Source organism: Ursus americanus, chromosome 36 (genome assembly GCF_024610735.1).
Source record: "Ursus americanus isolate L20-20 chromosome 36, mUrsAme1.1.p, whole genome shotgun sequence".
In the NCBI taxonomy this organism is placed as follows: Eukaryota; Metazoa; Chordata; class Mammalia; order Carnivora; family Ursidae; genus Ursus; species Ursus americanus.
Genome location: NC_142162.1, coordinates 4,742,613 through 4,770,334, shown reverse-complemented (window position 1 = coordinate 4,770,334; position 27,722 = coordinate 4,742,613). Strand labels below are relative to the sequence as shown.

The window sequence follows — 27,722 nt, the reverse complement described above, 5'->3', positions numbered from 1 at the left end:
GTTTTTCTTATATATAGGTGTTCTTTAGACTTTTTCTCACTTAACATTTTGTTGTGAGACTCATGGTGTAGCATGTAACTGTAGCTCATTCATTTATATGTATAAATATTTAGTGTGTATCTTTATTTGTATGAATATTCCAGGTTTTTTTTCCATTCTATTAACCATAGATTCTTAATGTTACTTCCTAGTACAATGTGCATACATTTCTGTTGGGTATATACTTAGAGGTGAAATTGGTTGTAGTATATGTATTTCCACTTTAAGAGGTAATGCCAAACTGTTTTCATAGTGCTTGTGCCAATTTACATCTCCACGAGAAGTGTACGAAAGTCTTAGTTGCTCTCTTTGCCAGCACTTGATATTTTAAGTTTTTTACTTTCAGCCATTTAATGTGTAATGATATTTTATTGTAGTTTTAATTTGCATTATCCTGGATTACTATTGAGATGGGGCTCCACTGGAGAAAAAACCTGTTCATTGGCCTTTGGGTGTAGGGTGGGTGGTGGGTGGGAGTGTGTGTGTGTGTGTGTGTGTGTGTGTGTGTGTGACTTGTTCATGTCCCGCCTCAGTTTTTAAATGAGTTTGTGCGTGTGTTCTGTTGATTTGTAGGAGTTTCTTCTTTTTTAAATATCTGTTCCAGATATGAGTTCTTTGATGGTTATGTGTATTGTAAATGCCTTCTCACTTTTTAACCTTTTAATTTGTCTTTTGATGAATGGAAGTTTTTTTAAATTTTAGTCAGATTTATCAATCATGGTTAGTGCTTTTTTGTTCCCTTTAAGAAATCTTTCCTGTTGGGGTGCCTGGGTGTCTCAGTTGGTTAAGTGGCAGACTCTTGGTTTCTGCTCAGGTCATGGTCTCAGGGTCTTGGGATCCAGCCCCATGTGGGGCTCTGCACTCAGCATAGAGTCGACTGAAGGATTCTCTTTCTCCCTCTGTCCCTGTTTACTCACGCACTTGCATGCTCTCTCTCTAAAATAAATAAATCTTAAAAAACAAGAACAAAAATAAAAAACCTTGCCTGTTATCCTATGCTGCCTTCTAAAAGCTTTAGTGCTTTGCCTTAACTTTAGTTTTACCATCTCTCCGGAATTGCTGTTTTTGTTAGGGTTTTTCTGATTATTCTTGCTTGTTGACACGTGCAAATGAACTTTATAATTAACTTGTTCTACTCCAGGAAAAAAAATCCTGAGAATATATTTTTTAGGATCACATTACATTCACCTAGGGATATACATTCACCTAGGGAGAATTGATGTTATTATGATGTTGAATTTTTTTATCCAAATCCTTTTCATTTGCTTAAATCTATTTTTGTCTCTCAAGAGTGTTTTGGAATTTTTTATATTTAGGTTTTTGCACAATTCTTGTAAAATTGATGCTTAGATATTTTTTAATAGTAAGTAGTGTATTCATTTCTAATATTTCTTGAGTTTTACATATGATTTCTCTATTTTTTTGTTATAACCTGTTACTTTTTAATTCTCTTATTGTTTGTAGTAGTTTTTCCATTATATTTTAGGTTTTTCTAGATAAAATGATATTATTTGCTAATGGAGGTAATTGTAGCTTTTTTGTTTCACTTAAGCTCCAAATTGCTTTCTCTTTAAGGTTACATTACAGTTCCTCTGCTTTCTTTTTTCTGGAATTGATAGCATGAATGCTGTTTTTCAAAGTGGCTATACTATTTTGCATTACCAGAGCAATGTCTGAAGTTTCCTTTGTTCTACATTGTTGTTAAAACTTGGTGGTATTAATCTTTTTAATTTGAGCATTTGTAGTGTGTGTAGTGATACTCTTATTGTGGTTTAATTTTTATTTACCTAATGACCAATGATCTAAGCATCTTTTTTTTTATCTATTTGAGAGAGAGGGAGAGAGAGAGAACATGTGCACGAGGGAGGGGTGGGGCAGAGGGAGAGAGAGAATTTTAAGCAGGCTCAGGCCCAGCACGGAGGGAGCACGATGCTGGGCTCAATCTCACAACTCTGAGATCATGACCTGAGCCGAAATCAAAAGTTGGACGCTTAACTGACTGAGCCACCTAGATGCCCCTAAGCTTCTTTTGATGTGCTTTTCTTTCCCTTTCTTCTTCTTCTTTTTTTCCTGGTGTGCTTAATTGCCATTTGTATATGTCATTTGGTCTTTATTTAGTCCAGGATACAAGCCCTTTCTCTGATATATATGTTGTGAATATTTTCTTCCACTCTGGCTTACCTTATCATGTTCTTAATGTATCTTATGAAGAGCAAAAGTTTAAGTTTTTATGAATTCAAACTTATCAGTTGTCTCTTTTAAAAAAGTTAATGATTTTTTGTTCTAATGCAACTGTGTCAAAAAAATTTTCTTAGGACTTTAGAAATTTGATAGTTTCATCTCTTACGTTTATATCTATAATCCATTAAGAATTCGTTTTTTAGTATGGTATGAGGTAAGGATTGATGTCCATTTTTTTCATATCAATATCCAGCTGATCTTATACCATTTGTCAGAAAAACCTTTCTGTCCACGTTGAATTGCCTTGATATCTTTGTTGATAATTAGTTGACCATTTGTGTCCTGTTTCTGTACTCTCCATTCGTTTCCCCTGTTCTTTTTGTTAACAACAGTCTTGATACTGTAGCTTTACAGTAAGTCTTGAAATGTGTTGAACAAGTCCTTCAACTTTATTTTCAAAATGGTTTTGAGTATTCTGAGTTCTTTGCATTTCAAAATAAATTTAATGATTAGCTAGTCAATTTCTACAACAAAATCTGCTGGAGTTTTAATTGGGATTGTGTTGACTCTATAGACCAATTTGGGGAAAATTGACATCTTAAGAAATTGCTGTTTGTCATTTATACCTAAATAAAGCTGGAGGAAGAAAAAAATTGAGCCTTCCAATTTCAGAATATGCATATTGTACCCCTCTCTTTATGTCTTCTTTAGTTTCTCTCCGGTAATGTTTTGTAGTTTTTTAATAGATAACATTTTCCTTTAGATTGAAGAATTTTCTTGAGCATTTCTTCTAAGCTTCCTTATATGAAGATGTCATTTTATTTGCTGATTATAGAATTCTGGATCAACTGTTCTTTTATTTCAGAATTTTAAAGATATGTTCTTCTACTGTCTCTGGCCTTGGTGGTTTCTGAAGAGAAACCTGTTGTTATTTGGACCTTTATCTTGTGTGTAATGTGTTGTTTTTCTTTTGTTGTTTTCAAGATTTTTTTTCCCCTTTTCAGCACTTTATGATGTGTCTTAAGTGTTTTTTGTTTTTTTTTTAGTTCATTTCATTTGGGGTTCACTGAGCTTATTGAAAATGTAAATTTATTATGTCTTTTACCAGATTTGTGAAATGTTGACCATTATTCAAATATTCTTTCTATCACTGCTTCTTTCTTCTCTCCTGCTCTAGGTCTCCAGTTATACAACTTAAATTTTTTTATATTGTCCCACAGTTCCTGAGACACTTCATTTTTTTCCAATTTTTTATTCGGTTTTCATATTGGGTAATTTCTGTTGAGCTATTTTCAAGTTCACTCATTCTTTCTTCTGTTATCTCTGTTCTATTAAGCTTGCCCAGTGAGGGCTTTTTTTTTTTTTTTTCTTTTAACTTTCAGATGTATTTTTCAAAGAGAAAATTTCTATTTGGTTCCTTTATAGTTTTTATTTGTTGAAAATTCCTATCTTTTCATTCATTTTAAATACGTTTCCTTTTATTTCATAGAACAGAGACATTGCAGCTGCTTTAAACTTTGAAAACTCTGTAATAGCTCCAGCATTTTCATCATCTATAGATTTTCTTTTTTCTTGCACATTGGTCCATTTTCTTGGTTAGTTGAATGTCGAGTAATTTTAGATTATATACAGGCACACCTTGTTTTATTGTGCTTTGCAGATACCGTATTTTCTTTACAAATTGGCAACCCTGCATTAAGCAAGTCTCTTGATGCCATTTTGCCAACAGTGTTAATCTCATGTCTCTGTGTCACATTTTGGTAATTCTTACTGTATTTCACAAAGTTTGTTATTATTACATTTGTTTTGGTGATCTGTGATATATGATTACAACTTGCTAAAAGCTCAGACAATGATCAGCATGTTTTAGCAATAAAGTATTTTTTAAAGTTTGTATATTGTTTTTTAGACATAATGCTATTGCTCACTTAGTTGACTTCATTTGAGTCACTTTACTGAAATATTTGCTTTTCTGTGGTGTTGTGTAACCAGATCTGCGATACACCATGGTATGCCTGTATTAGATGTTGAGATTTTTATGTTGTGTAGAAACTTGTGTGGGTGTTTCAGATCTCAGTTTATTTGTCCAAGCCTTTGCCACATTGGTTTGAATCTGTCCTTGTATGCATCGCTCAAAAGTTAGTCATTGTGAGATTTGTGCGTGAGGTTCAAATTTCAGTTAAATTCTCCAAATATTTGCTCTGCTGGTTTTTGGGTCTGTTCTGTGCATGCATAGTTCAGGGCTTAGAATTAGGCTTATACATATTTATGTACAGAATTCATCACTCCTTTCTCTGGTTTTCTACTCTCCAGGAGTTTTCCTGTGCTCTTTCTTTATCTTGGTTTTCAGCAATTTGGTGTTAATGTAACTTATGGTCGTTTTCTTCGTTTTCTGCTTGAGATTCATTGAGCTTATAGATTTTAATTTGCATCAAATAGAATTTTGATCATTAAAGAAAAATTGGGACGGGTGCCTGGGTGGCTCAGTCCATTAAGCGTCTGCCTTCATCTCGGGTCATGATCCCAGGGTTCTGGGATAGAGCCCCACATCAGGCTCCCTGCTCAGCAGGGAGTCTGCTTCCCCCCCCCCCCCTTTGCCCCTCTCCCGCTTGTGCTTGCTCTTTCTCTCTCTCTGAAATAAATAAAATCTTTAAAAAAATAAATTTTTTTCTGTCCCCTTCCTCTCTTCTCTTCTGGGATTTCAGTTACAATGGGTTAGAAAACTTAACATGCTCAGTACATTTCTGTTTTAGTCTTCTTTCTTTCTGCGTTTAATTTTGTGGAGTTCTACTCTTATGTCTTTATGTCTGCTGATCTTTTCTGCAATATTAAATAAGCTGTTAATCTCATCCAGGATATTTTTCATTTCAGATGTTGTAATTTTTGGTCTAAGTTCAGTTTGGGTCATTATTGTATCCTTTATTTCTCATTGTGTTCATGTTTTTTACCTTGAACACATGGAATGTAATTAGTTCTACTGCCAGCATCATTGCTGAGTCAGTTTCTATTGATTGATTTTTCTCCTGGTTCTGGTTTATATTTTCTTATTTGCATGTATGGTAGATTTTGATTGGATGCTGGACATTTTGAATTTTATATTTGAGATGTTAGATTTTGTTGTATTTTAAAAAATATTGTCATTTTTCTGTGGCACACTTAAGTTTCCTGGAATCCATTTGATCCTTTTAAGGTTTTGGAATCCATTTGGTCCTTTATACGTTTTGTTAGGTCAGATTTAGAGCAGCCTTTATTTATTTACTTACTTATTTATTTATTTATTTAAATTTTTTATTATATTAGTCACCATACAGTACAACATTAGTTTTTGATGTAGTGTTCCATGATTCATTGTTTGCGTATAAGACCCAGTGCTCCATGCAATACATGCCCTCCTTAATACCCATCACTGGCCTAGCCCAACTCCCCACCCCCTTCCCCTCTGAAACCCTAATTTTTTCCCCCAGAGTCCATAGTTTCTCGTGGTACATTCCCCCTTCTGTTTACCCCCCCTTCATTCTTCCCTTCTTCTCCTACTGATCCCCCTACTATTCCTTATGTTCCATAAATGAGTGAAACCATATGATAATTGTCTTTCTCTGCTTGACTTATTTCACTTAGCATAATCTCCTCCAGTTCTGTCCATGCTGCTGCAAATGTTGGGTAATCGTTCTTTCTGATGGCTGAGTAATATTCCATTGTATATATGGACCACATCTTTATCCATTCATCCATTGAAGGGCATCTCGTCTCCTTCCACGGTTTAGCTATTGTGGACAAAGCTTCTATGAACATTGGGGTGCATATGGCCCTTCTCTTCACTACGTCTGTATCTTTGGGGTAAATACCCAGTAGTGCAATTGCTGGGTCAGAGGGTAGCTCTATTTTTAACTTTTTGAGGGACCTCCACACTGTTTTCCCAAGTGGCTGTACCAACTTGCATTCCCACCAACAATGTAAGAGGGATCCCCTTTCTCCACATCCTCTCCAACAATTGTTGTTTCCTGCCTTGTCAATTTTTGCCATTCTAACTGGCGTAAGGTGGTATCTCAGTGTGGTTTTGATTTGAATTTCCCTGGGCTAATGATTTTGGACATTTCTTCATGTATCTGTTAGCCATTTGTATGTCTTCACGGGAAAAGTGTCTGTTCATATCTTCTGCCCATTTTTTGATTTGATTGTTTCTTGTGTATTGAGTTTGAGAAGTTCTTTGTAGATCTTGGATACCAGTCTTTTATCTGTAGTGTCATTTGCAAATACTTGTCCCATTCTGTGGGTTGCCTCTTTGTTTTGATGACTGTTTCCTTGGCTGTGCAGAAACTTTTTATCTTTTTTTTTTTTTTAAAGATTTTATTTATTTATTCGACAGAGATAGAGACAGCCAGCGAGAGAGGGAACACAAGCAGGGGAAGTGGGAGAGGAAGAAGCAGGCTCATAGCAGAGGAGCCTGATGCAGGGCTCGATCCCATAACGCCAGGATCACGCCCTGAGCCGAAAGCAGACGCTTAACCGCTGTGCCACCCAGGCGCCCCAGAAACTTTTTATCTTAATAAAGTTCCACAAGTTCGTTTTTTCTTTTGTTTCTCTTGCCTTTGGAGACGTGTCATGAAAGAAGGTGCTGTGGCTAATGTCGAAGAGGTTACAGCCTGTGTTCTCCTCTAGGATTTTGATGGATTCCTGTCTCACATCGAGGTCTCTCATCCATTTGGAGTTTATCTTTGTGTATGGTGTGAGAGAGTGGTCAAGTTTCATTCTTTTGTATATAGCTGTCCAATTTTCCTAGCACCATTTATTGAAGAGACTGTCTTTTTTCCACTGGATGTTTTTTCCTGCGTTGTCAAAGATTAGTTGACCATAGAGCCGAGGGTCCATTTCTGGAGTCTGTGTTCTGTTCCATTGGTCTATGTGTCTGTTTTTGTGCCGGTACCATGCTGTCTTGGTGATCACAGCTTTGTAATATAGCTTGAAATCAGGCAACGTGATGCCCCCAGCTTTGTTTTTCTTTTTCAACATTTCCTTGGCAATTCGGGGTCTTTTCTGGTTCCACACAAATTTTAAGATTGTTTGTTCCAGCTCTTTGAAAAATGTCATTGGTATTTTTATCGGGACGGTGTTGAAAGTGTAGATTGCTCTGGGTAGCATAGACATTTTAACTATGTTTATTCTTCCGATCCATGAGCATGGAATGTTTTTCCATCTTTTTAGAGCAGCCTTTATTTAATCTGGAGCTAAGTTGGCCCCATTACGAAGGCAGTATTTGATATTTTGTGAATTAGGAGGTCTTTCCACCATGGTTCATTGGAACCCCCAGTATTCCCATCCCTATTCCTTTCCTGTGGTTCTTTCTCTGGCCTTGCAGTAATATTCTCACACGGATATACAAATCTCTAGTGCTCTCTTTCTGTGTAGTTACCGTTCCCATAGTATTTCCCTCATCAAATTCTAGCTGTTTTGTCCTTCCCAAACTGAACTCTGCAACTTGGTGAGACTGCTGGGCTGTCTTTGGCTTTTCTCTCCCTGTGCTGCAGGCTGGAAACTTCCCAAGGAGAAAGCAGGAACAATCCTAGGGCTCACGTTGTTTGTTTTCCTTTTCTGAGGGATCATTATGCTGTGCTGCCTGTTGTCTAATGATTGAATATGATCATTTCATGTATTTTATTTGGTTTTCTTGTTTTTTAACGCAGGAAGAGAAATCTGGTACTTTTAATCTATTATGGCAAGGAGCAGAATTCTCATTCTCATTCCAGTTTTGAAATTTATTGAAACTAAAGTTGTAATTAAATTAGCATGGCTTTTATTTTTTATTATTTTTGCCCCAATTGCTCAGATAACTATCCAGACTTGTGTAGTAATAAAAGAGATAGAGAAATTGTTAGATGACTAGTATTTTACTTTTCACTGCCTCCTTTATTTTCATGTTGTTTCTCTTAGAGTCATGAAGTTCATGCATGTACAGCATACAACGTAACCAAAAGCAAAAAAAGCATGCCATATTGAAGTTCACATATTTGAACTCCTTTCAGTGAGGCAGGCGGTCGAAGCATAAGTCTTCTTATGAATAGACTTCTATATATGGGGACATAGCAAGGGTGATATCCTTGTGTATGACAGAACTTAAAATTGGTTTTGAAATACTAGTGTATAGTTGTATAGGTCACCGAACATGGTCACAACTGTAGTTAGTCAGTTTCAAGGACTAACCATGCTTGATTTGTTACTTTAATATTAAAAATGATACTTTCTCCATTAGCATTGTACAGCAAGAAGAGCCAAATGATGAGCTTTCGAAAGATGAAGTCATTCTGAAGCTGAAAGGAGAAGTGCAACGTTTGCTGGGGAGCAACTCAGTGAAGCGTCATCTGGTGTCTCAGTTACAGAATGATCTCAGAGACTGTCGTAAGAAAATCGAAGCTCTCCAACAAGTGGAGAAAGATGAAAAGAGCATCACGGTTGAGGTTTGTAGAATTTGTAGAGTCAAAACCCATTTTTAAAAGTTTTAATAAAGAAAATGCTTACAATCTTCACATTTAAATCAAACCTTTGTCTTCCAGGGTCTCATTTGATGTTATTTAGAAGTAAAGGATAAAGAAGGGAATGCCACATAAAGTAATATATTTTCTAGTTCCTCTTGGCATCTTGTAAATGAGATGCTAATTAGGTAAAATTCCTTTACCACAAATCCAAGGAAGCAGTCTACATAACAAAGTGTCTGCATTTCCTGAAGACTGACTTATACCAACAGTGTTCTATAGTCTTAAGTGCTCCACAAACTAGATCCTTCAGCATTTTGTCCATGAGATTTCTCTGGCCCATATTCCTGTAACAAGCATCATTCTATATAAGGAAATTAATTATGTAGTGGTGGTGTTATGAGTGGGATAGGTGCCAAAACCAGTTAAGTCAGAATCGTTGAATCCACTTTTATATCCTTCAGTTAGTGTCCTCACTTTACAGATGAGGAAAATGAAACTGAAGGAAAATGTGACACTTCTGAGGTCATGGAGTCAGTCTTTAGGCCTATCAAAAGGAAAACACTTGACTAATGAATAGGTCAAGATGATTTCCCCAAGATCTTGTTATCACAGAGATCACTAACATTGCCCTTATTTCGCAGCTGCTTTTTCTGCCTTGCCATATTTCCAACTCCCAGCCCATCTATGCTCTCAATAGAAAAGAATACATACAAGACCTAGTAACTAAAAGGAAAGGGAAGGGGGAAAACAAATGTGGGTGGTGTATTCCTTTCCCTTTAGGATGGAAATAATTTTACTTCCCCCTTTTGTACCGTTTTATCTCCTGATTCTTTAAATAAGGAGTTGTGTTTATTAAAATAATCCTCTTAAAGTATGCAAGATGTTCTATGATGTTTATTACTATGAAATTTTAATTTTATCTATTTTCCAAAAAATAATAGTATGTTTTCACTGTTAAAGTCCTGCCCAGTCTGGTTCCTTCTCCTGAGTAACTGTAGTTGATAAGTACAATGTTGATGTCAGTGTTAACCAAATGAGGAAGAACTCCCTCCCCTCCAGCACATTTAACATCTTTAAATCAAGTGGTCTTGTTTCCAAGTGTTTTTAAAAAAGATGGGAATAAATGCTCATGTCTCAATTTGTGTTAGAGTTGATTAGTTCAAGTATTTTGGTGAGAGTAGCCTAAGATTTCAGAGAGTAGGAACCTGGTTTTGAATCTGAACTTTAGCTCAGGTATCCATGGTTCTTGCTTTGTTTTGTACTGAAATTACTGATGGCATTTGCTTTATAGATACAGGTCCACAGATGTGGCAGGTGATGGTGGCGCACCTGATGCTTCAAAAATTTTTTAAACCTTTACCTTCGCCTCTATAGATCAAAGGGAGCTATCTCATTGTTGAATATTCTTTTTGTCCAGCCACTCTTTTGCCATAGTGATTTCTCAGCACTCCGTATTTGTTTTTTTTCTTAAAAGTCTGACTTACCATAAACCTCTGCAGCTTATGTCTGTCCTTCCACTTACTATATAGGAATTTCTTGGGAGTATTGTCTTGATGATTTTCTGCATGTTTGCTCATTAAATATTTGTTGAATTAATACACATGTAGACGTCTTTCTAGATGGGGGAAAGGAAGTAGTAATTTAACCAACAGGTACTTCCTTAGGTAAACACTTAAGCTCATTGTCATCTAATTAGCCCATGAACACCTTCAAACTATGCCTTTGCTTATTTCCCACATCTTTTCTAATGAGCTTTCTATGTAGTCTGTAACATTAGAAAGCAGTGTTGGGAGATATATGGAGGAAGAGCAAATCATTCAGCTTAAGCTTTTTTTTTTTTTTTTTTTTTTTTTTAATGCTACTCTGTGCAAGGTCTTATGGGATTCAGTGGAAAGAAACAATGACCATTCCTTTGAAGGAATTTAGAATCTAGAACAGCACTATCCAATAGAAATATAATGGAGTCTCATATGTAATTTAAAATGTTCTAGTAATCCCATTAAAGTAAAAGTAATGGTGAAATTAATTTTAATAATATATTTTATTTAACCCAATATATTCAAAATATTATCTTCTCAATATGTAATCAATATGAAATTATTAATGAGATCGTTTACATTTTTTGTTTGTGCCAGGTCCTTGAAATCTGACATGTATTATCCACTTACAGCACATTTCGATTTGGACAAGACACATTTCTTTTTTAAAAAATTTTATTTAAATTGTTTAATTAACATATACTGTACATATACTGTACATACACATATACTGTATTATTAGTTTCAGAGGTAGAATTTAGTGATTCATCAGTTTCATACAAAACCCACTGCTTGTTACTTCAAGTGCCCTCCTTTTAATGTCCATCACCCAGTTACCCAATCCCCCCCACTTCACCTCCAGCAACCCTGGAGGGGTTGTTTCCTCTAGTTAAGAGTCTCTTATGCCTTGCCTCCCTCTCTGTTTTTGTCTTTTTTTTTCCTTCCCTTCCCTCCGTTCATCTGTTTTGTTTCTTAAATTCCACATATGAGTGAAATCATATGGTATTTGTCTTTCTCTGACTTATTTTGCTTAGCATAATACCCTCTAGTTCCATCCATGTCATTGCAAATGGCAAGATTTCATTCTTTTTGGTGGCTAATATTCCATTGTGTGTGTGTGTGTGTGTGTGTGTGTGTGTGTGTATAGCACATCTTCTTTATCCGTTCATCTGTCAATGGACATTTTTCAAGTGCTCAATAGCCATATGTGGTTAATGGCTACCATATTCAACAGTATAGATCTGTAAGGAGATGGACATGTATAACTTTGTGTAATAAGGATGATGCTAGTTGCAAAGTGCTCTGAGAAGGAATAACCAGGCTTGTTTGTAGGGGAGATGGTAAAGCAAGCCTTAGTGAGGTGTTTAAGGAGGGAATGCTTGATCTCTGTCCTGAAGGATAAATGTAGGAGAGAAGGTAGGAAGAAACGTCAGCCTTGAGCAGAAGTATATAGAAGAGGATGTAGGAAATAAGCTGGTGTAACTAGGGAGTAGGGCGCGTGAATGAAAGTCTATATTGTATAAGCTCAATCTTTCTGGAATCTTTGAAGCCAAAACTATATAGATATTATATCAATTTTTAGAATAATATCATAGCTGGCATTAAATCCTGAGGTTAATGAAATAATGTTGAGCTTCTCTGCTTGCTATAGGGATGTTAAGAGAAAGAACATATCAATTTAAGCTTCCTTGGATATCTTTTAAAAGAGAGCTAGGTCATCAAGATCCTTTCCTAAAACCTTTCTAAATATTGAAAAGGCATGCAAAAATATTTACTATGTCATCTTACTTGGCATGTTTCTTCTATGAACATTTAAAAGTATTGTTGTATTTATTGCTTTATAACCTCATAGTATATGTTATGTTTGCTCATATCTATCTTACACAGAACAATTAAAGGTTATCTCAGAGAGTCTGCTGTTTTTGCTTTCATGTCATTTGACTATTCAAACAGTGCTGCTCTCTGACATTTCCAGGATCATAAGTGTTGAAGATTAGGAGCTTATCCATATGCAGCACTACGCACTGATTGGGAGTGGACCAAATCCTGTGCTGTTCATTCCAATTGAACAACTGGGCCATTAAGGTAGAATGTAGTGAGGTCCTTAGGAAGATCAGTCTAGCAGTCAGACCTATATCTACACTGAATTTTTTGTTAGCATACTAAATAAAACACAGAGGCCTTTCTGTATCTGATACTCAAGAGACCATTACCTAACCGCGAGTGGTTAAAGCCATATTCCAAGGTACTTGATAGGCAATGTTCAGTAGCCAACTCAGAAGGTTCCTAGCCAGAATCTTTTTAGACATAGAAATTAGGAAAATAATGTGAGAATTGGTGTATTATGTGTCTTGTTTTCTTGAAGGTAATGTCTTTAGTATTCCAACTTTAGAAAGAAGTTTCTTTGTGACACTCACGTGGTCCTTTTCTTTTTAAAGATCTTCATGAGGATTTTGTCCTGATAGGTACAAGTACCTAGTCCCTGTGTGCCTGCAGTGTGATACTATGTCAAAACTGAGTGTAATAGCCATGAAAATTGTTTTCCCATGTATCAGTATGATGTTATTTTCAATCATTTCATAGTAATAAAAACTTGCCAGTGGGGAAAGAAGCACCGATGACTATTGTAAACTTTAAAAAGTGAAGGCCAAGTTAAAAAAATGAAAGCCATTCTAATGAGTCAGTGAAATCCTTGAAAGTCTCATTAGTACCCCTACATCTGGAGAGAAGGTCACAGAGTAGGTATTCGTAGCTCTTCTCTTTTCTGACTAGAGTAGAAGCAGTGGCTTCTGGGAAATGATGGCAAGTGACAGGGGAAAGTCAACAACTGGAGCAGTCTCCCTGTAAAGAAAAGCGAAGGCTATGAATTGGAAGACTGAACCAGAGCCTTGGTGTTCTGTGACCCTACACATGAGTGAGATACGCATTACCTCCCCAATGAGGAGAATGAATCTTGACACAGGATATTTTTTAGCCATTGTGGAACAGAGCTCAGACTTCAAGTAAATACATCAACCAACAAGACAAATGGAGTAGATATTTAAAAAAAAAAAAAAAATCTCTGTGGCCCCCGCAATGAATAAAGAATTCATAAAGGTAGGTAAGGAAAACAGAGGAAAATGAGAAGTCGTATAAACAGGCAAATCTGAGAAGATGAGAAACAAATGAACAGTGAAGGGATGTAAGAGGTTCTGCAGTGCAGACAATGCAAATGAAAGCCATTGTTGGCTACCCTTACCCCATCACATACAATAATTATTTCAAGACAGTCACTGCCGTTGGAGGCAAAGAGAGTTGGACTGATTCTCTCAGACCGGCAGTGTACATTTGCATGACCTTGTGGGAAACAATTTGCCAAAGTCTGTCATGAGTCTTAAAAATTGTACCTGTTGAATAAAATACAGATCTATGAGTTAATACTGATTATACAAAGAAGTAAGTACAGAAATAGAATAGATGCTAAATTTAGTGGGCGTAAGATAAAAAATAGAATATTTGCATAGTCTCAGAGTATCTCCTCATAAGCTACTTATTCCTAACAACAAGTAGAAAAATTGTAACTTTACAGTGAACGTGCCTGCAGACATCACCTTCGTTTATTGATCACCATCAGTGATGACACACATTGACATCCTGTTTCCTGAGGAACACACACGTCACTTCTGTGGCATTCATGCCAAAAATGGATGACCTGAATTTAATAATGAAGTACTATCCGAGAAACTCAAATTGAAAGGCATCTTACAAAATAACTAGTTGACACTCTTAAAAAAAAAAATAGGTTTGAAAGACAAAGACTGAACTGTCCCTAGAGTGAAGGAGACTAAGGAGACATGACCACTAAATGCAATGTGGAATTGTTGATCGGATCCTGAACTAGAAAAAGGACGTGAGAGGAAAATTGGAGAATTTTGTATAGGGTCCGTAGATTAGTTAATAGTACTGTATCCTCATTAATTTCCTGATTCTGATCATTGTTACTGTGGTTGTATTTGGGGACGGTGATAAAAGTTATATGGATACCCCAAAGATACAGACGTAGTGAAGAGAAGGGCCATATGCACCCCAATGTTCATAGCAGCAATGTCCACAATAGCTAAATTGTGGAAGGAGCCAAGATGCCCTTCAACAGATGACTGGATTAAGAAGTTGTGGTCCATATATACGATGGAATATTACTCAGCTATCAGAAAGAACGAGTTCTCAACATTTGCTACAACATGGACAGCACTGGAGGAGATAATGCTAAGTGAAATAAGTCAAGCAGAGAAAGACAACTATCATATGATTTCTCTCATCTATGGAACATAAGAACTAGGATGATCGGTAGGGGAATAAAGGGATAAAGAAAGGGGGGTAATCAGAAGGGGGAATGAAACATGAGAGACTATGGACTATGAGAAACAAACTGAGGACTACAGAGGGGAGGGGGGTGGGGGAATGGGATAGACCGGTGATGGGTAGTAAGGAGGGCACGTATTGCATGGTGCACTGGGTGTTATACACAACTAATGAATCATCGAGCCTTACATAGGAAACCGGGGATGTACTGTATGGTGACTAACATAATATAATAAAAAATCATTAAAAAAATAAAAAAATAAACACATTTGATGGGCTTTAAAAAAAAAAGTTATGTGGAAATTAATTGTGCTGTTTTTGCAATTTCTTTGTAAGCATGAAATTAGTTCAGAAGCAGAACTTAGAATTTTCTAAAAACCTGAAAAACTTTTGATTTCTTTTTAACATTTAGGCTAAAATAGAGACCTCAGAAAACCTAACTAATCAATTATGGCCTGGCTCTTCTACTTCTAATACGATTGTCAAAGATGATATTCTGCGACTTAAAGATGAAATTGACGTTTTACAACGACAAAATCAGGTAATTAAAAAATTTCCTATATTTTGTGAGAATTTTTACGACCTCATTAAATTCATAGGATATAACAGACTTTTCAAAAATCCAGAGGCAATGTGATTTAGTAGACAGATTTATTAGTAGGTGAATAAGGATTCCAGTTATTTCCCTTTATTGGTCATAAGGTCGTAGTTTCATCAGAAGGTAAATTAATGTAATTCCAGTTTCCTGCCTATAGAGAAACATAGCTACTAGAGGTGTTCTTCTTTTGACCAAAAAGTTAAACCTTGTTTATTTTTATAGTTGTGAAGATTATTGAATTCCAAGACTTATTTTAAGACATTGGTTAGCTGATACTTCTCTGGTTAAATGTTTTCATTTCATATAGTTCAAAACGAATTCAAAATTTTGAGTCTTAACCCTATCAGAAAGCTACTTGTCAAATAAATGAATCTATACTCTTATAGGGCTTAAAGAGACTTTGTAGAATTATGAAAATGATATATCAATGTTACAGGGTAGAGATAAAGCACAGAGGATATTAAAAGATAAGATTGGACTAATCAGTGAAAATGATGTTTATTTCTTCTTACTACTTTATTCTTTTGTATTTAGGAACTTAAAGAAACTGAAGAAAAACTGAGAAATACAAATCAAGACTTATGTAGTCAGATGAGACAAATGGTACAGGATTTTGACCGTGATAAACAGGAGGCCGTGGATAGGTAAAATCTATATAGAAGTCTAATGCCTGCTTCCACCCTCCATCCCCCCTCTCCCTGTGCTAAAAAAGAAAAGATTCAAGAGAAGTTATGGAGTGCACCCTCCCTACTGAGATCTTAGGCTGAAGAAGAGGAGTGAGTCCCTGGCTTCTCAAATTAGAATTCGGAACACGTTTACCACGGGAATGGTGTTGTGTAGTGCTTTGGGTTCTGTAGCACCATCAAAACTGTAGTTCATTGAAATAGTATAGCTTTATGGTTTTTATAGACTGTCTGGAAAACTATTATTTATAAGGAAGAAATCTGTGGGAGGGAGTATGTCTTCCAAATACCAAATCATAAATTTGGAAACAGATTTTTGGAACATAACTTACTTGTGAGTTGGGTACTGCTAGTATTTATGTTTAATATAGATACCTTGGAATTGTGGAGCTATACCCTATTATTTCAATTAATTTTTTGTAGACAGTCCTCAACTGAAGACTATTATCTGTTTGAAGGACTGTGGCATTCTCATATCCAAGTTTCTAATTTTTCTCTAGAAACATTTGAAGAAAAATTTTGAAGATTCTTTAAGCTCATCCATTGGGAATTAATTATTACCACTTTTGGTTGGGGAAAACCAACCTGACCTTAATTCTAATTTGCATCAGAGGGAGGGAGTGGGTAGGGAAGGAAGAAAAACCAATTCATCTTGGTGTTCCTAGTAATGCTGGGTCCTGCCGTAGATTCTACTGTCCACTCTCTTTTTCCAGGTGTGAGAGGACTTACCAGCAGCACCATGAAGCCATGAAAGCCCAAATACGGGAAAGCCTGTTAGCAAAGCATGCTTTGGAGAAGCAGCAGCTCTTTGAAGCTTATGAGGGGGCTCGCTTGCAACTTAGGTGAGAACAAGAGAGTGTAGGTACCCTTTCAGCTGTAGAGACAATATTCTTCTGTTCCGTAGTTGAGAGGCAATTGTTTTGCAGCCCTTGTATTGTTTTGTGGTCATTTAATTGCTGGTTTTGTGTGTCCAAGGTCTGACTTAGATAAGATGAATAAGGAGATGGCTGCTGTGCAAGAATGTTACCTGGAAGTGTGCAGAGAGAAGGACGATCTGGAATCGACTCTCAGGAAGACCGTTGAAAAGGAGCAACAGGCTCAGGAGAAGGTACGGGACAATTTCACATTGTCTTTGCTCCATCTCATTCCTCTGGCCTCACTGTTGTCATGGAAGCCAATCCACTTGTTCTCTTGTGAAATGGGGAACACATATGGAGAAGTCGCTTTACTTTTGGCGGTATCACACCAATATAGCTCAAAAAATATAGTAAATATTGAGATGAGTATTAAAACCTTAGTAGAAAATGGCATACATATAGGAGAAAAGGATTCTTCCTTATATATTTATTCTAAGAGGCAAAACAGGGTTCTACAAATAAAATAAATAAATAAAAGTGGATCCGTGATCCAAGTCACTGTGAGTCTGAAACTCAGGGTCTTCGTTTTGCAGTCATTCGTTGGCTGCAGGTGAACCTACCTAGTCTTGTGAGACTAGTCTCGCAGACCCATTATCCTCTGACCCACTTCTCTTTCAGTAGCTAAGTGTCATTTTCTTCTTCTGGGGAGAAGGGCAGGAATTTGAACTTGGGACTTACGACAGGGAAGGTGGTGCTATGGAGCTACGGAGAGCAAGGTCACATTGTTAGTGTGACCCGATCTTTCAGGGAAGTTCTCATTTTTAGGGAAGCCGGAGGGGCTACTCTACTCCCTCCTCCTGCCTGAATCTTCCAAGTTGCCATTGGTGAGTGTCCAGGAGTAAAATCACATGTAAACAGTCACCCCTCTTTTATTCCCTGTCCTGGCCGGAGTCTCATCCAGATGCACATCTGACTCTCCCTTCCACTTTGGACTAGCCTACAGACCACAATTTGAAAGCCACCTGCGTCAAGATTAGAAAGTATTTTTAAAGCCTTGAGTAAATGTTCTATACAGAGGTTTTCTGAAAAAAGTTACATTAAAGCAGGCTATTGCTACTACAGACTTAAAAACAATAGTTAAGAACAGGTGAGGAATTCAGCTTATTTAATATTTTGATTATTTTTGAATAGATTAGTATGGTAAAAAAACATGCCATGTATCCATATCATCTAATGGAAAAAGAACTTGTAAAGGGAGCTATTTTAGTTAGTGCTGGCAGTATAAAAGTTAGAAAGGATCTTAAATTACTTAGAAATTAAGGACTTAACTTTCAGTAATGTTTAAAAAAAATTAAAATAGGGAGAAGATCTCTACTGTGATTCTTTCTTTTTAAATATATAAATTGACCAGAACGGAAGAACAGTTCTCTCAAAGAGGTCATTCTTTTCAGGAATATATTTTCTGGTACTTTTAAAAGAATCAATTTAGCTATAAAATTGGATCTCATATAATCAGTCACTTGCAGTTAACAGCACATACGATATTGGCTCATGAACGCTTGTGCACCGGGGCAGGAAGGAAGGTTAAAACTGCTATTTGGCCCTTCCAAAAAAACTTAGAGGTTAAATTTTTTTCTTTAAAAATTTCAAATTGTCATACAGTGAAATTGACTCTTTTCATTTGGTGTAGAGTTCTATACATTTTTAACACGGGATTTAACACGTGTATAGAGTGATGAGGGTACAGAAGATTTATCGCCCTGCAAGACTGCCTTGTGCTAGCGTTTGTCATTATACCCACCCCCACCAAGAGGGCCAGATCACTTACCACACTAGAAGTATAATTCCTTCCTTCTCTGGGAATACTTTAGGTTTTTATTTAGACTTACATAAACCCATTATAAAACTTAGTAATCTTTATAAGCTGGTCAGAACAGAACTTTAAAATTAAGAGAATTTATTAATCTTTTCATATCCTCCAGAGGTAGGCAAATATATACTAATCTGTTTTCCTAGGAAATGTTTCACATGCACACCATGGAAGAATCTTACTGAACTCAAGGAAGCTAGGGAACTTTTAGGGTAGTCCTTCTCTGCAGGATGTAAGCCATTTTCCCTGCAGTTGGCTTTCAGGTCAGTAACTTAGTCTGGATACAGAATTTATAAGATAGGTAACCCCAAGAGTCTGAGGGTGTATTTTCCTGTTCCATATGTGCTCTTTTCTGAAACACTTATTGAGTCAGGCTATGGGTTAAGTAGGAGCTCAATTCCAAGTTTTAAAACTTTTATTAACACACAGAACTTTCCTCACATGTTAGCTTGGCTTGTTCAGAAAATGGGGAAAAAGTCATACACACAGAATGCTTCAGACTGTGTAGTAATCATTGGAGGTCATGAATTTGCAGACAAGGCAAAGGTGGGCAGTATTCCCATTCATAATGTCATTTCTATACACCTTAAGGCTCATTTATACAATTGTAATCCATGCTAAGTCAGTCCTTAGACATTAGAGTTCTTTTGCTGTCTGGACATGCAAATCAAGTTTAACTGTTTTAAAACCATCCAAAAATTGACTTCTCTTTAATGATAAAACTTTAAAAATTAGATATCCCTGTAGTATGTTCAAATGGCAGATCCCTGTGCTCAATAAATCTATGACTTTACTTCTGTAAAGAGAAGGAAGCAAGGTTTTCCTTGCTGTGGTAGATTGCAAAAACGGCCACAGGTTCGTCCCGTCAGTGAATGCATGCAGTAGTGTTGTAGTGTGACTTTGTTGCTATTCTCAGTAAAAGGTGGTCTGTTTCTCATCCCTTGAATCTGATCTTGGCCACATGACTTACTTTGGCCAATGGGATGTTAGTAAACAGTATGCAAAAAGCCTTAAAAAGCGTTTATGCATTGGGGCTTACTGCTCTGAGGAATGCTGTGACCACCACCATGTGAGTGATCCGGGATAACCTGCTGGCTGGTGATACATGTGACCAAGTCATCTTTCTAGCAGACAGCAAGCTAACTCCCAGAGATGTGAGTGAGGCCATCTTAGACCATATAACCTCAACTGCCTGCAGAGATCAGCTGCGTTAACTTAGGTCAGAACCACCACCCAGCTGACCCAGAGAATCATGAGAAATAATAGATGTTTGCTGTTTTAGTTTAGTTTTGTTATCGTTAAATTTTGGCTGGCTTATTATGTAACAAAGCTGATCTTTGCACAAACATACAAATACACATAAAATTGGTAGTTTTCTGCTGTGAGTCAAAAAGAAATGTAGATACATATGGAAACAACTCCTGAAGGAGAGATAAACACAAGTAAGACAATTTGAGGATTCCTTCTAAACTCAACAAAAAATAACAGTGATATATGATGTGAGCCTGGACAACTTTCTCAGCCATGTGACTGTGACTGTCCTATAGTGTTAGTACAACTATGGTTTCCATGACCTGATTGTGAGGAAATGAGTCCTCCTTTAGTCACCAGAGAGTTTCTGAAATCATACAACACCGAACAAAACTTGGTGGCATCTTTTTGGCCCATGCCATTGGTGGAGTGGAATCAGATGGCAGTTCGGACCAAAATAAGCCAGGTCAGGTGTGAACCAGAAAAAACCCAGACAACCAGGTAGTCATGAATCGAAATTAATGGTAAAGAGACAGCACAAACTCTGTTGCTGCCTGGCTTTAGGTATGTGAAGTGTATACTTCTCTGGCATGATATTTTGCGGGCTTCAGTGGCATCTCAGTGGAACATCCAGAGAATTGTTTTAAAAAATTTCAAATGGAAACTGTTATAGGTCATTTTGATCCCTGAGTAGAGCTTTATTTGAGTTTTTCAATCAGTTGGATTCCTAGCGTAAATAGAGAATGTTATATTAATACTTCAAATTATTAAATTTTATCTGACACTTGACAGTTACTATTTGATAATGCTTCAGCTAGTTTTGATAAGAAATTTAGCCTTTGGTAATGAAAAAAATATACCAATCCGAATTTATTGCAGGATGCATAACTTTTAAGATAGAGTAATAATTTTTGGGGCGCCTGGGTGGCACAGCAGTTAAGCGTCTGCCTTCGGCTCAGGGCGTGATCCCGGCGTTATGGGATCGAGCCCCACATCGGGCTCCTCTGCTGGGAGCCTGCTTCTTCCTCTCCCACTCCCCCTGCTTGTGTTCCCTCTCTCGCTGGCTGTCTCTATCTCTGTCGAATAAATAAATAAAATCTTTAAAAAAAAAAAAAGATAGAGTAATAATTTTTGGCTTGCACTGAAATACAAGACTTTCAGAAGTATACATTTTTTTTCTGGACTGTGATATCTAATGGGTCCTGTGATGGGTGGGGTGTAAACATAAATGTCAGTTTCAATTTTCAATTTTTAAAAAGTTGGTCTTCTGGGAATATATTTATTGAATAGTTAGATGCTTTTTCTTTTAATATGGCCATCTATAAATTTTTTTCCAATATTTGAGATCTAAGGTCTTTACAAGACATTTTATTAAGCCGATTGAGTTGGCATGTAGGAAGATCATTTGTCTCTGTTGCTGCTCTTACATGCATATAACCATTATTTTATATATTTGACTTGGAGAATATTAGTGTTATACAGAGATATTTACTTGAATTTTGTTTAAAGAGACAGCTATTGGAGGAAAGAGAAGAATATGTAAGCAAACTGCAGGTGGAACTTGAAGAAAAGTACCAAGATACCCTTATGATGGAAAAGAACAAGTGGCTGAAAGAACAAGAAGCTGATATTAAGCAGCAGGTTGAAAATGAAGTGATGTTAGCCAAATCACACTGGGATGAGGAACAGAAAGAGGTGTGGGTTAAAATTTCTTTCTAGTGACCATGTTTTAAAAATGTAGTATTAACTGTTGAGAGACAGTTCCTCCGAACAGACATAATTTTTAATTGCCAAGTACATACATAATCATTCATTTCACATCTCAGAATTGGGCTATAGGCAGCTTACGTTAGTTTTTTATTTTTTAAAACTCTCCTCACCCCCCTTGACTCTTCAGCCCAATTCAGGATATAATGGTTTTTGGAGGGGCACTTTTTTGATTCCTCAAAATGAAACCCACATCTAATTTCATATTGTGGAATGATTCAGATAACTCTAGACCAATCTATAATAAGAAATAAATAACCTGAATTGTTGCTTAGAAGAAAGAAGTAATGACTGGGCAAGCTCAGAAGCACAAAACATTACCTCTGTTACCTAAGTAGCAAATAAGATCGCTAGTAGTTTTCTAGTAAATTTAGAACCAAATTTCTTGAAAACTTAATTGGAAGTGAAATAAATTTTCATGTTTATTGAAACTGGATTCTTTTATCCACAAGATTGCTACTAACTGGAGGTGGGACCACATAAAGGTGGACTAGTAGACCACTGTCCTGTCTTTCGGCCTTCCCTGCCTTCCATCCCCAACTCCCTACTTCCGATAGCAATTCATTAGTCTAGTGTTGGCGCTTGAAATTCCTTTATTTGTCATGTTTTAATATAAAAGTATATATTCTGGAATATATATATGTATTTACATATATAAGATCTGAATGGCACAAAACAAATTCTCTATTTTTACATTGTTGCAAATTGTTTTTTAGTTGAATTTGCTAACCAGTTATTTGCCAGGAGGATGAGAGAGAGAGCTAATGTTTTTGTGAGACTGTCCGGAAAGCATAAACTGTTACACAAGGTTGCCATTTCAAATGCAGCAGTACAACCTGGGACTGTGGTAGCCAGGGAAGCAGTTTGAAAACTCTGGATACTCAGAAGGTGGAAAACAGGAAAAGGAAAAAGCAAGTTTTGCTGTTTCACAGTTTTGCCTAAGACTGACTGTGTTTGGATCCATCGCAGTACACTGTTGAAAGTAGAAAGTTATCATTAAGACACTCTTTTAATAATGCCCCCCCCTTCTTGAATACACAGTTGACTCAGTAGAATTTAATATCATAAGAAACAAGATTCTAATATGTTCAAGTAAGTAAAAGTATTTTTTAGATTGTTCAATTTTAGGTTCATTAATTAGACTTAACCCAGTGCCTGCTTTGTGGAAAGCCTGGTGTTGATGGAAAAAACACATATTAATAGAACTTTTCTTCTTAAAAAAAAAAAAAAAAAAGAATCATGCCGTCTTTGTAGTGGCAATGTCAAATCTTCTAGAAAGTTACATCTTGAGAGCAAGATAGCCTGACCTTATGCAGTATACTTAAATTCCTCTCTGTGATTTATGTTATGTATATAGGGTCCAACAGTAACTTTCAGATTTACTTGAGAATATATTTTCATTGAGTTCCTAAATCTCATGTAATTACTACAACAATTTCTAGATGGTTTTCAAACACAGGTGTGGTTGCTCTTTTGGCTAGCTACTAATTCTAGTTTTTGCTTATTTGAATATTTTTTCATACGATTTTTCTTCTGAAAACAGATCAAACAAGAACTTATTCAACAGCTTGAAAAGAAGTGGCAGTCTAAGCTGGATCAAACCATAAAGACCATGAAAAAGAAGACTTCAGATTGTTGCAGCCAAACTGACCAAGTAACCGCCATGGATGTTATTTCCAAGAAAGAGATGGCAATCGTGATAGAAGAACAGAAGCAGAAGATCCAGCAAGATTTAGAGCAAGAGAAGGAGACAGCTATCAGTGGGGGCTTGAAGAAACTAGAGGCTGAATTAGAACTCAAATACTGTGAAAAGATTGCCAAACAGGTAATATTGCGATTTGTTATAGTATAATTATTGGAACTCTATTAATGAAAACCTGTAAAATTGTACCATTGAACTTGTTCATAACTTTGTATTTTAAAAATTTTGTGCATTCTAGGGTAGAGAACCTCTTATTTGTTACTAAAATTTTCTTCATTATATTTCTGTCACAAAGCTGCTACCCCCTTGGTTTTTCTGTGTAATTCTTTAAGTTTTCAGATTGTATGCTCCTTTTTCAGTCTAAGCATTAGGATTCTTGAGGTTAAAGGTGGTGGTTTTACAACTGAATGAAACGCAATTTCACTATGAATCTTTCATATCTAACTTTATAGAAAATACTCCACTGAAGTAGTTATAGAAAAGCAAACTTAAAGCAAGTAAAATATTTAACAGTGTTTACATTGAGACTTGCAGAGCTGAATCTGCAGGCATGCCCCTTAAATGGGACGTTGTCTGTAAATCCCATATACTGCCAGAAAGCGGTGCCATTGCCTCCCCTTGGAAGCGCTCAGAAAGCTAGCTTGCTTTCCACTGGGGCATGTTACTTGATTTCCAAGAAATGTCATACTGAGAAAAGTATAGCTGTGTATAAATGGAATAAAGAGTTAATATTTTTTTTTCTGTATTATTCTAGTGATTCTTGAATTTTTTGGTTTCAGGATGCCTTTACACTTTTAAAAACGTAAGAGTTTAAAGAGCTTTTCTCTGTGTGTGCGATATCTATTTACTGTATTGGAAAATCTGAGAAATTTTTAAAAAAGAATACTGAAGCACGGTTGAATTGGCTTTCAGAGCAGTGAGATATCACATAGCATGTAGCCTCTGGAGCATTGTATTATTCACACATGGAGTGGGACTGAAAAAAGATAAGGTCTGAATATTATTTTGAAAAGAGTCTTGACCTCACAGAGCACCTGACAGGGTATTTAGTCCTTTAGAGGTCCCTGGACCTTAGTATAATATTCTTTATTTTGTATTTACTATTTTAGACCTATTACTCTTACAAACTCTTTAGATAATACCTGAAGAAAAGTTTTATATTTTTTATTTTTTTATTTTTTATTATTTTGTTATGTTAGTCACCATACAGTACATCCTTAGTTTTTGATGTAGTGTTCCATGATTCATTACTTGCATATAACACCCAGTGCTCCATGCAATATGTGTCCTCCTTAATACCCATCACCGGCTTATCTCAATCCCCCCACCTCCTTCCCTTCTAAAACCCTCAGTTTGTTTCCCGGGGTCCATAGTCTCTCATGGTTCGTTGCCCCCTCTGTTTTGCCCCCCTTCATTTTTCCCTTCCTTCTCCTAATGATCTCCCTGCTATTCCTTGTGTTCCACGAATAAGTGAAACCATATGATAATTGTCTTTCTTTGCTTGACTTATTTCACTTAGCATAATCTCCTCCAGTTACATCCTTGTCGATGCAAATGGTGGGTATTCATCCTTTCTGATGGCTGAGTAATATTCCGTTGTATATATGGACAACATCTTTATCCATTCATCTGTTAAAGGGCAACTTGGCTCCTTCTAGAGTTGGGAAATTTTTTAAAAAAATATATTCAGCTTTTGATAAAAACTTGGCATTCTGCCTGTTTGTTATGATTCTGTATGATTTTACAGGGAATCCTTATAGAATGGAAACATAGGCAAATATATGTAATGGTATCAAGGGCATCTTCGGTCAGTTAAATAATTTCCTGAAATGTTTAAGGTTTGAAAAGAGTTAAGAAAATGTTCTACAGACAAAGAGACGTGTTTAGGGGTGCTGCTCTGGTGTATATACAATCACAGATCTTGTAAAGAAAAATAAATAGCATGATATAGTAGAAAGGAAATATTCATAATAACTTTTTAAGGAATATAAATTTCTGTAGAAGCTTTATCTTTTCCCCATATTTTTAACTCCCTGGAATTCACCTGTAAATATATTTAACATTTTACAAAACACTTCAGCCCCTTATGTCAACTTTGGTTTTGTATGTTTGTGTGGATATAGGTATATGTGTGTCTGTGTGTATTTCAAAATAAGGAAAGATTACTTAATAAATTATCTTGTGGTAATCCGTGACAGATTTATAACCAGATAGTTCTCATAATTCATCAAGTCTTACATTTTTCCCTGAATTAAGGTATCACCCTCATTCTTTAGTTGTGAACTCACGATAGACAGCAGGAAAACTTGTTAGGTACAAGGCTATAAACTATATTGGTGCATGCTGGCATGTGTTAATGTGTTTATATGTAAGGCATGAGGACTGGGATATGGTGGGTGTACTGACTAGATAGCAGCTGACCCCAAGCATCATTCCTGCATGTCTTCTTTTTCTTAAAGAGAAATAAGAGTTTGTTGGAAATGGCAATTGGTACTTTGTATGAAGCTTTCCAGTAATGGTATTGGCCATCGAACAATTATAGATTCCTGCTTCCTGTGGTGGCTTTTGCATGGAACAGTATGGGAAGTTTGAAACAGAAGGATTAGAATCTACTGTTTGGGGCAAGGTGGAGTACTTGAAGTCGTTGTAACTACTGTAGTGCAGTACAATGTGAAATACACATGAAATCGTAGTTGCTATTTACAAATGGGATCTTTCTGAAATTTTATACCCCATTTTACCTCTTTCTCTTGCAATATCCAATTGCAGGTAGAAACAGCTGTACAAAATGCTCGTCATCGATGGCTGGAAGAAATGCCTGACCTTGCAGAGTATAAAGCACGTGTAAGAGCAGAACAGAAGAAGTGGGAAGAACAACAAGACATCACTGTGGCCAGACGGGTAAGCTCTGTCCTGGAAAGAAGCTTCAGGAAGGCCTCTCTTCAGACCTCTCATCTTCATCCTGGGAATTTGTATCTACTCACAGTGTTATGGAGATTAAATACAATCATGCATGTTAAGCATTAGCTCAGAGCCTGGCTGATGATGTCTGTTCCCATCACCAAGATGAGGGAGAAAGAATATATTTTAGGGTCTTGAAACTCTCGTAATCAGGAAGGTAACCGTAACTGTGAAACTAAATCCCATTTGATCTTGCCCTATCTCTAGGAGATATTCAGAACAGGTGTTTATCTCTTAGTAGCTGTACAGTATCCTTTCACATGCTTTGTTTCCTGTGCTCTGTCAGTAGTCTTATAATCTCCTTGGAAAATAGCCAACTCTCCTTTCCAGATATGTCATGTTATTTGTCCAGAAACATAATCATTTTTTTCTCCCAATTTATTCGAGTAAACCAATTCTAATCAAAATGCCAATAAACTGAACATGGTTTTGAAATTTGCCACAATAATACTAAAATTTACTTGGAAAGGACTAGAAATTTTTTAAATGTTCTGGAAAAGAAATAGTAGTCCAGCCCTAACACATAATAGAATATGTTGGAAAACGACAACTCAGTGTTGAGTCACAAAAAGAGAGTTCTTTTTTACTCTGTATTATACAGATTTCAGAGATAGGACCAACTATGAATAGAAGCTTAATTGTTTCAAAACAACGGAATAAGGAATTATTCTGTAATCAATAGTCTTATGATAGCCAGATAGCACTTTGGAAAAATTAAGGTTACCTGTGCATGTATCACAAAGTCTAAGTTGATTAAGAAGTTAACATTTTTAGGGCAACCCTCTTGGGTCCCTCTCTCTTTGGGAGCCTTGTACTATCGCTCAATAAACTTTGCTTTACTATCACTCAATGAATTTTGCTTTGCTGCCCACCAAGAAAAAAAAAAAAGGAAAAAAGAAAAAGAAGTTAAACATTTTTAAAATCAACATATAGAAAAAAGAAATTGAATATTTCAGATCTGTACCATAATAACTCAATTTTGGGACAACAGACATAGTAGCAAAGATACAGTAAGAGGATAAAATAGGTTCAAACATTTAAAACATTTTTGCTTTTGTAATAAAAAAAAAGTGACAGGATAATAAAATAAGGAAATAAGTGAATTAAACATGAGAAATATTATTACTAATATATGATAAAACAATACAAATTTATAAGAAAAACAAGAATCTGTGGATAGGACAGATTCCACATATCTGTGGGATATGGACATACAGTCTTCATGAGAAGTCCAAATAACCAACTTAAGGTGCTATTTTATGCCATATGTGTAAATTCTCTCTTCTTAGTTATAACACAAAAAATACAATAGATTGCAGTGACAAGTATATACTGTTCTCCCAATATTACAACCATTTTGGAAAATAATGTAACAGACATTGTAAATCATTCATATGTGATATTCATAATCTTACTCCAGGAAGTAAGGAGTTACTTAGGGAAATAATTCAGCATGAATAAACT

The 27,722-nt window shown here is 36.2% G+C and overlaps 1 protein-coding gene across 7 annotated transcripts in view; it reads left to right on the top strand.

Moving 5' to 3' along the window:
* The window catches only part of CEP152 (centrosomal protein 152), a 91,563-nt gene that overhangs the window by 38,188 nt on the left and 25,653 nt on the right, over positions 1 to 27,722 (top strand). For 5 of the 7 annotated variants that reach the window (XM_045812133.2, XM_045812134.2, XM_045812136.2 and 2 more), the window contains exons 13-20: positions 8,468 to 8,672; positions 14,982 to 15,110; positions 15,702 to 15,811; positions 16,564 to 16,692; positions 16,826 to 16,958; positions 21,338 to 21,523; positions 23,139 to 23,420; positions 26,067 to 26,198. In XM_045812133.2, the coding sequence (XP_045668089.2) occupies positions 8,468 to 8,672; positions 14,982 to 15,110; positions 15,702 to 15,811; positions 16,564 to 16,692; positions 16,826 to 16,958; positions 21,338 to 21,523; positions 23,139 to 23,420; positions 26,067 to 26,198 (1,306 nt within the window). The remainder of the gene's footprint in view (positions 1 to 8,467; positions 8,673 to 14,981; positions 15,111 to 15,701; positions 15,812 to 16,563; positions 16,693 to 16,825; positions 16,959 to 21,337; positions 21,524 to 23,138; positions 23,421 to 26,066; positions 26,199 to 27,722) is intronic. The other 2 variants (XM_045812137.2, XM_045812135.2) reach the window with 1 other exon arrangement.